Below are 9,955 nucleotides of genomic sequence, written 5' to 3'. Positions count from 1 at the left end.
CCAAATCCTCCCTAGTCATATACTCATCTAGATGCCTTTTTAATGCTGTAATGTACCAGCCTCCACCACTTCCTCTGGTAGCTTATTCCATACACGCACCATGCTCTACATGAAAATGTTGGCCCTTCGGTCCCTTCTAAAACTTTCCCATCTAACCTTAAACCTATGCCCTCTAGTTCTGGACTCCACCACCCCAGGTAAAAGACCTTGTCTGTTTACCCTATTTATGCCCCTCATGGATTAGAGTGTAAGCCAACCAACTACCATCATCATGACTCCTGGAACTAACTGAGAGCCATGGTGTAGCAAATCTCACACAGATACAGGGGGCGAAAGAATAGTTTTGGAAGACATGGAAGAAATACTCTAGGACCAGGATGTGTTTAATCTGATGTACATATTAGTACCATCCTGCTGCAATAGCACTACCCGGCAGCTCTTTGACAGGAAACAAGTCAGTAGTAGTGAATTTACATGTAGTCATATAGCAGCACACCCTTCAGTCCAACCAGTCTATGCTGAACATAATTCTAACTAAGCGTGTCCCACCTGCAAGCTCCTGGACCATATCCCTCAAAACCTTTCCAATTCATGAACCCATCCAAATGTCTTTTAAACTCTAATTGTACCTGCATCCATCACTTCCGCATGGGCAGCACGATGGCTCAGTGGTTAGCACTGCAGCCTCTCAGTGCTAGGGACTCTGGTTCAATTCTCACCTCGGGCAACTGTCTGAGTGGAGTTTGCACATTCTCCCAGTGTCTACATGGGTTTCTTCTGAGTGCGCTGGTTTCTTCACACAACCCAAAGATGTACAGGTCAGGTGAACTGGCCATGCTCAATTGCCCATAGTGCTAGGTGCATTAGTCAGGGATAAATATAGGGTTGGGGAATGGGTCTAGTTCGGAGAGTCGGTGTGGACTTGTTGGGCCAAAGGGCCTGCTTCCATACTATAGGGAATGTAATTTTTTTAAAAATTCATTCCAAACGTAAACCACCCTCTGTGTTAAAAAAAATTGCCTTTTAATGTGTTTTAAAAAACTGTCCTCTCACCTTAAAAATATGCCCCCGACTCTTGAAATTCCCCATCTCAGGGAAAACTGCCACCAACTCTATCCATATCTTTCATTATTTCATAAACATCAATCAGGTCACCTCTCAACCTTCTACGCTCCAGTGAAAAAAGTGCTAGCCTATCCAGCCTTTCTTTACAACTCAAACCTTCCATACCAAGCAACATCCTGGTAAATCTATTCTGAACTGTCTCCAGCCTGATAATTTCTTTCCTATAACTGGGCGACCAGAACTGGACACAGCATTCCAGAATATCCTCATCAATGTCCTGTACAATCTAAACATAATTTCTACATGCAAAGGACGAAGCAAACAAGGCAAGCATGTCAAACACTGTTTAAACCGCCCTGTCAATGAGTGACGCAAACTTCAAAAAGTCATGTACCTGCTACTGTAGGTTCCTGTGTTCTACAACACTACCCAAAACACTAACTGCATATGTTCTATTCATGGTTGTTGCACCAGAATGCAATACCTCACCTTTATTCAGACTGAACTCCATCTGCCATTTTTTAACCTGTTGACCCATTTGATCAGGATCTCTTTGTAATCTACACTGTCCACTATGCCACAAATTATCATCCACAAACTTACTGACCATGCCTTCTCTATTCTTATCCAAGTTATTTATATAAACGACAAACAGAGGACCCAGAACCAATCACTATGGAACACCACTAGTCACAGGCCTCCAGTCTGAAAAGTAACCCTCCACCATTTCTCTCTGCCTCCTGCCATTAGCCTGTTATGATGCGGAGGTCTAACCCCTCTGCTACTTTAAACTACAACACCCAGATCAGCTCATCTCGCAATCTGCTAAAAAGTGTGAGTGAACAAAAGAAAACCCGATTTCCACTGCTTAAAGAAAAATAGTAAGTTTATTTTCTTAATTCTAACAGTGAACACTAAACAAAAACTATTAACAAACCCAAACCTCCCTTTTTTCTTAACTAAATCACTATCTGACCCCACCTCTATTAAAATACTGATCCAATAACAATTATTAAACGTCAAATTACCTTAAGGTCTCAGAGTCCACACAGTTTGTTATGCTGTCTTCTCCTGGTGTTCCAAATCCACTACTTACTTTCATCCTTCCAATTCTGCTGTTTCCTCCTGTCTTTCCAATTCCCTGTCTTCTCCCAGGGTCATCTGCTATGATTTTTCTTTATTACTGCATCTTTGTATAAAATGTCTTGGTACCTTTAATGGACGATGCCTTTGAGAGATTTCTTTTACAGGATTGTGATGGTTATTTCTACGGAGGCAGTTAGCTCAGACTAATTTTAAAATGCCCTGACGTTTTATGTCCCCAAGATTCATACCTTCTCATTAATCCGACGTTTTCAATACAATCAAATTTAAATGGCTTGTTTAATCCTGGGAAATTTTAAATCAATTAGTTAAATTCAAATCCAGTTGCCTCAACATCAAAACACAACCCCAAACAGATGGTTACGTATCAATTTTCAGCACTTGTTGGCTAATGACAGACATATGCTGTCACAATCTCTCAGCTCAGAAAAAGCACCTCTCTTCAAGTGACTATACACTCTCTCAACTTTGTAACAAGCCATTATGCACCCGATTGGCAAGTTTACCTTGAATCCCATGTGACGTAACTTTACTAATTAGTCTACCGTACAGAACCTTGCAAAAGGCTTTACAAAAATCCAAATAAATGTCTACTGCTCTGCCATTATCAACATCAAAAACCTCAAGTTTGTGAGAAACTATTTTCCCCACATAAAACCATGCTCACTATCCCTAATCAATTTGTACATCTTTAAATATCCATAAATCCTACCTTTTGTAATCACCTCCGACGATTTACCCACAAATGAAGTCAGACTCACAGGTCTATAGTTCTCCAGTTTCACCTTAAAGCCTTTCTTAAACAAAGGAACAACATTAGCCACTCTCCAGTCATCAGACACCTTACCACTTTTGCCCGAAACACTGATTTTCCTGCTCCGTGGATGCTGCCTGACCCGCTGCACTTTTCCAGCACCAAACTCTCGGCCTGAACCTTAGTTATAGATGATACAAATATCTCTGCAAGGCATAATTTTCTTCCTTAAAGTTCTGGGATACATGCAATCAGGTCCTGGAGATTTATCCACTTTTATATTCCCTAAGACCTCCCCAATGTTCTCTTCTGTAATGCAAGCTGTTCTTCAAACAACAATGTTTATATCTCTGCACTGTCTACTCTATTTCTTTCTCCACAGCAAAAACGATGCAAAATATTCATTTAGTATGTCTCCAATCTCCTGGAGTTCAACACAAAGACAATCTCCTGGATCTTTAAGAGGCCCTACTCTCTTTCTAGTTACCCTCTTGTTCTTACTGCTGTAGTTGTACAATCTCTTTGGATTATCCTTAACTTAATCTACCAATGCCATCTCATATTCCCTCTGCCTTCCTGATTTCTCTCTTAAGAATGCCCCTGCACTCCTCATATTAACAGATTCAATTGAGCCAAGTTTGCTACACTTAAAATAAGATTCTCTTTTATTCTCAACTAGAATCTCAATATCTTTGCTCATTCATTGTTCCTTAATCTTACCAGCCTTACCCTTCTCTCTAACATGCTGAACTCACGGCATCACAGGCTTGAACGCCTCCTACTTGTCCGACAACCTATTCTCTGCGAACAATCTACTCCAATCAACTTTTGAACGTTCTTGTCTTGTATCATTAAAACATGCCTTATTCCAATTAAAAACTTTTTATTTTTATGCAAGGTTTATCCTCTTCCATAACCATTTTGAAATTAATAGAATTATGTTTGCTAGACCCAAAGTGTTCACTTTTACTATAGTCATCTGCCTTGCATTATTGCCCAAAAGGTGTAAATTTTGCTCCTTCTCTACTAGCAGTATCCAAATATTGATAAAGAAAATTTCATTGAACACATTTGACAAATTCTTAGTAACTTTAACACTATGGCCGTCCCAGTCAATGCCTGGAACATTAAAAATCCCCCATTATTTCAACTTATTATGTTTACATATAGTTGAGATCTCCCTATATATTTGTTTCTCACTTTCTATCTTACTATTGGGGGGGCCGAGTACAACCCCATCAAAAGTGATCTTTCCTTTCTCACTTGTAATTTCTAACATATATATTTTGAGGAGGAGGAAGAGAGGTTTGGTAGAATTCGCACGAGCAGGCTATGCATCGGGATTGGCCACTGTGAGCACCCTTAAAACAGCAGACTTCAAGGATCAGTTAAGTTCCTTGGAGGAAAAAAGGATAATTGTCAGCCAAGAACACCAGGATCAAGGAAAAATGTGTAGGGTATGCCAGCAAGCAGCACAGATAGCCCTAAGCACCAAAATGCTGAGACACTTCAGAATATTACCAACGACATTATAGCTCATGAGGCAACCTGCATTAATACAACAGGTTTTTGTTCAACATATTAGCTGGCTTCTGTCTATGGTCAGCACAAATATGCTGCAATTAGATGCTCATAGAGTACTGGACTGGGTGTCAAATGAGCAACTGAGGACCTGGGTGGGAACAAAGATGCCCATGTCAACTCAGAAACTTCAATTTCACCAACCAGGTCTTAAGCACGTATGACAATAATAAAGGTCAGCTTTATATTGGTGTGGTTCTTTATATACCTCAACATGAGGACAATCTGACACATCCATAATGCGAGTTCATAATGTGAGTAAATACCAAGAAGAAACTGGATCACAAAGTAACCCAGCAACTCATGCTACAGTTCTAAAGGGAAGGAATGTATTGGCTTCAATCCAGGGGAACCACTGGGCATGTCTGAAAGAAATGATAAAAGGGCTATCTCAGTGTGGATCTTTCTGTTACAAAAATTGATCATTGTCTATCCTGCTGGTGAAGAACCAAACTTTTAAGTATACCTTAGTGGGAGAAACCTACTATGTCACCAACATAGCCCAAGGATAATAAAAAGGAAGGACGTGGTGCACCCAAGATGAACAAAACGTGGCGATCCGCAATACGTCTTCTGACTTAACTATTAGCCACAAAATTCTGTTTAAGCCAGAACCCGATGAGAAACTGTATATAGCTCTATCTGTCCACCCAAGTGATGTAGATGAAATTTTACGGCAGTTTGCACCTCCTGGACTTCCATTATTCCACACTTCACTGCAGATTGAAGACAATTTTCGAGACAAAGAAGTTATCCATTAATGGGCAACGCACGAAAAGAAGATTAAAGCTTACACAGAAGGCGTAGACACTGACTTGCAGGCTCCACGTTTCTCGTGGAAAACCTGAAATGAGGAACTGAATATTCAAGTCTATCCGTGGATCAGAATTGCATTTCATGTGATTTTTCTACTGTAATTGTTATACAATACCTATTGTTGCAATTGTTTTAACAAACAAAACATTGGGGCAGCATAGTGGCTCAGTGGTTAGCACTGCTGCCTCACAGCGCCAGGGACCCGGGTTCGATTCCAGCCTTGGGCGACTGTCTGCGTGGAGTTTGCACATTCTCCTAGTGTCTGCATAGATTTCCACTGGGTGCTCCAGATTCCTCCCATAGTCCAAACGCGTGCAGGTTAGGTGGATTGGTTATACTAAATTGCCCATAGTGTTCAGGGATGCCTAGGTTAGGTGCATGTATCAGGGATAAATATAGGGCAGGGGAATAAGTCTGGGTGGGTTACTATTTGGAGGGTCGGTGTGGACTTGTTGGGCTGAAGGACCTGTTTCGTCACTGTAGGGATTCTATACAATAAAAAAAAAACTGAACGTTAAGAAATGGAAGGGATTGACAACAGGGATTGATCTCAGACACTAAAAGATAACTCATGATTGCTTACTATCGGGTAGGAATAATATAGATGTGGCTAGTTAGTGGCATTCCTCACTATTTGTTCATTTGTACTGATATGCAAGACGTTGAAAGCTTATAATAATATATTTTCTGCAGAAAAGGGAAGTGAGTAAGATATTGTAAACTGATTACACTTATGACTATAGTTTTAGTAAATGCAATGGTCTAAATGGATTTCAAATAACTGAAATAAAGTAATGTCATGCTGAGAATACATCACTGCAAGAAGGTAATGCTCACCACTGTCTGCAGGTACCCTGAACGACAAATAACCCAGTAGGGATGATCCTCAGATAAACCTTTGAATTAAAAGGGAGGAAGATATTGGATAAAGCTGAAGATAACAGGAACTGATAACAGACTATACAATGGGCTGTGAGTAGAATTACACTTCGTGATTCAGCTCTGCTAAGAGCTAAGATTGCAGAAAATCAGTAACTGCCAACTGTATCAAATAGGGACAAAACATTCAGGATTGCTCACATGCATGGATAATTACAAATAAGGCATACAATTGGCACAGAGACCAATAGAAAGTGAGGACTGCAGATGCTGGAGATCAGAGTCAGAGAGCGTGTTGCTGGAAAAGCACAGCTGATCAGGCAACATTTGAGGAGCCGGAGAATCGACGTTTCGAGCATAAGTTCTGATGAAGATTCCTGATCAAGGTCGTACGCTCGAAACGTCAATTCTCCTGCCCCTCTGATGCTGCCTGACTGCTGTGCTTTTCCAGCACCACACTCTTTGACACAGAGACCAGTGCATAAAGCAGGCCAGGAAAATCCTTGATTTTCAACAGAACTTTGAAGAATATCTTTGCCAGAGATACCCCATGTCAGGAGGCATTGGGAAGGGATCAAGAAGAGTTCCAACCTAGCAAGTTGCGAACTCTGATGGGTAATAATGTTTGGGGTGAATTGCAGAACCCAGAGTGGCGAAAAATATTGATTGAGATATCTCTAGCGGTTAAAAGCTTGTTAATCGTTGAAGTACTTCATAAATTAATTGAATTTTATAGAGCTACAAGCTTCTCTGCTGCATGGCTGTCTAAAAATACACTGTTGTCTCTCAGAGACGGTCAAGAGTATTGTTCATTAGATCTTCCAGCAGTGAGGGAAGGACATGATGAAGCAGGGATATATTCAGAGTAAAAACCAGTCAGTCCCTTGCTCACAAACTCACTGATGACACAGCAGTTTAGATTTCACAGTGAATCCCACGTGCACGTGAATGGTATCTCCCCAGTGTGAGATCGCTGGTGATGCTGCAGCTCAGATTTCATAGCAAATCCCTTCCCACGGTCAGTGCAGGTGTATGGCCTCTCCCCTGTGTGCGATCGCTGGTGTACAGTGAGTTGTGTTGACCACTTGAACCTAGACCCACACTGAGAGCACCTGAATGGTCTCTCGTCAGTATGAACACGTTGATGGGACACCAAGTTCCCAGATCTTTTAAAGCACTTCCCACAATCTGGGCATTTAAAAGGTCTCTCCTCTGTGTGAAGTTGCTGGTGTTTCTGCAGGCTGGATATCACAGCGAATCCCTTCCCACACTCAGTGCAGGTGAATGGCGTCTCCCCAGTGTGAAATCGCTGGTGTACAGCAAGTTGGAATGATCGCCTAAACCCAGTCCCACAGTGAGAGCACCTGAACGGTCTTTCATCAGTGTGAATACGTTGATGCAACATCAGGTCCCCAGACCTTTTGTAACACTTTCCACAGTCTGGGCATTTATAAGGTCTCTCTTCTGTGTGAACATGCTGGTGACTCAACAGGATTGATTTCCGTGCAAATGTTTTCCCGCATTCTGAGCAGATGAATGGTCTCTCCCCAGTGTGAATCCGCTGGTGATTAATGAGGTCACATGCTTGCTTGAACCCAGCTCCACAGTGAGAGCAAGTGAAAGGTCTCTCATCAGTGTGAACACGTTGATGCAACTTCAGGGCCTCAGATCTTTTATAGCACTTTCCACATTCAGGGCATTTAAAAGGTCTGTCCTCTGTGTGAACCTGATGGTGTTTCAACAGGGTGGACGATCGAGTGAATCCTTTCCCACACTCGGAACAGATGAATGGCCTCTCCCCAGTGTGACTGTATTTATGTTGTGATAGGGCAGATGACCTGCTGAAGCCTTGTCCACACGTACAACATGTGTACGGTTTCTCCCTACTGTGAACAGTGCTTTTTTCTTCCATGTTCAAAATCCAATGATATTCAGGCTGCAACAAACTGGGCGACTCTGTCAGATCCTGAAGTGATGCTCGGTTTTAACTCTCTTCACTCCAGATCTTCCGAACACCCTGCGAAATTAGTTGAAAACATTAAAAAAAGGGAAGCAAGTGAGAACCCAGAAAAAGAAAAAAAAAAATTGATAAGGCCATAAGACATAGGAGCAGAAGTGGACAATTCAACCCAGCGAGTCTGCTGTCATATTCAATGAGATCAAGGCTGATCTGGTAACCCTCAGCTTGACTTTCCTGCCTTATCCCATAAACCTCAAATCCCTTACTGATTAAAATCCTGTTTATCTCAGAGTTGGATACATTGAGCAGCCCAGCTTCTCCAGGCCTGCAATTCAGTACCCCCTTAGAGAAGTAATTCCTCCATACCTTGGTCTTAAATATGTGACTCCTTACTCTGAGATTGTGTCCTTGGATGTCAAAGAAGGAATAATCTCTCTGAATCTATGCTGCCAAACCTCTCTGAGGATCATATTCTTAGAGGTCTTCTCTCATCCTTCTAAACCTCAAAGAGTACAGTCTGCTCAATCTCCTGAGAAAATCCTCCCATGACCGGGATCAAACTCCTGAATACGCTATGGTCTGCCTACCCTAAAATAAGGAGACTAAAACTGTTCACAGTATTCCGGGTGTGATGTGACTAGTGTTTGGTCCAGTTTCAGCAGACATCCCTATTTTTATACCCCATTCCCTTTAAAATAAAGGCCAACAGACCACTTACCTTTGATTACCTGCTGGATGCCATCTCTTTGTCTTTCAAACACAAGACCCACAATTCTCTCTGCTTGCAGCTTTTTGCCGTTTTTTCTCCTTTGTCTTCCTGCCAAAATACCTAAACCTTAATTTTGTTTTTCCCCACACTGTATTCCATCTACTAAGTTTTGCCCATTTGCTTAACTTGTCCCTATCTCTGCTGTTTAATTGTGTCGCCCTAACTACTTGCTTTCCTATCCATTTTGTGTCATCTACAAACTTGACAGCAAAAAACCCAAGACCACTTCTACCTGGAACGACGAGGGCAGCAGGTGCTTGGGATCATCACCACCTGAAGTTCCCCTCCAAGCCACTCACCACCCTGACTTGGAACATACCACCATTCCTTCATAGTTGTTGGGTCAAATTCCTGAATTTACCTTCCTATTGGCATTGTGGGTCAACCCACAGCAAGTGGTCTGCAGCGAGTCAAGAAGGTAGCTCACTACCACCTTCTCAAGGGCAAATAGGGATGGACTATCAATGCTGGCCAGCTAATGGTGTCCAAGTCCCACAAATGAATAAAAAAAAGTGAAATAGAATCAGAAGGGGGAGAATCCATGTGGGTAGAGTTAAGGAACCACAAAGGTAAAAAGACCTAAAAGGAACTTGCGTAAAACCCTCTTAGCAGTCATCAGGATGTGGGGAAGAAAATAAATCAGGAGACAGAAAAGGCACATAAAAAAGGCACTATTGGAATAATCATGGGGGACTTCAAAACGCAGGTGGACTGGGAAATTTAGGTTTGCAGCAGATCAAGAAAAAAGAATTTGTGGAATGTGGAATGTTTTCGGAGCAGATTGTGGTAGAGCCCACTAAGGAACAGCAGGTCAGGCAGCATCCGAGGAGTAGGAAAATCGACGTTTTGGGCAAAAGCCGTTCACCAGGAATAGAGGCACTGGATGGAGGTGAGAGAGGTGGTGTACCAGCAGACATAGAACATAGAACAGTACAGCACAGAATAGGCCCTTCAGCCCACGATGTTGTGCCGACCACTGATCCTCATGTATGCACCCTCAAATTTCTGTGACCATATGCATGTCCAG

General features: G+C 42.1%; 1 protein-coding gene across 3 annotated transcripts in view; it reads right to left on the bottom strand.

The window, feature by feature from the left end:
• Window positions 1-1,933: 1,933 nt before the first annotated feature.
• Window positions 1,934-9,955, bottom strand: part of LOC122543952 (uncharacterized) — a 36,791-nt gene continuing 28,769 nt past the window's right edge. For 2 of the 3 annotated variants that reach the window (XM_043682915.2, XM_087983798.1), the window contains one exon: window positions 1,934-8,216. In XM_043682915.2, coding sequence (XP_043538850.1) covers window positions 7,122-8,111 — 990 coding nt within the window. In that variant the 5' untranslated portion in view covers window positions 8,112-8,216 and the 3' untranslated portion in view covers window positions 1,934-7,121. Of the gene's footprint in view, window positions 8,219-9,955 lie in introns of all 3 variants that reach the window. The other variant, XM_087983799.1, reaches the window with a different exon arrangement.

Source organism: Chiloscyllium plagiosum, unplaced genomic scaffold (assembly GCF_037043375.1).
Source record: "Chiloscyllium plagiosum isolate Xiang-an unplaced genomic scaffold, Cpla_swu_hap1 HiC_scaffold_46, whole genome shotgun sequence".
In the NCBI taxonomy this organism is placed as follows: Eukaryota; Metazoa; Chordata; class Chondrichthyes; order Orectolobiformes; family Hemiscylliidae; genus Chiloscyllium; species Chiloscyllium plagiosum.
Note: the sequence above shows the minus strand (reverse complement) of the source record. Positions and strands in the feature narration are given on the sequence as shown.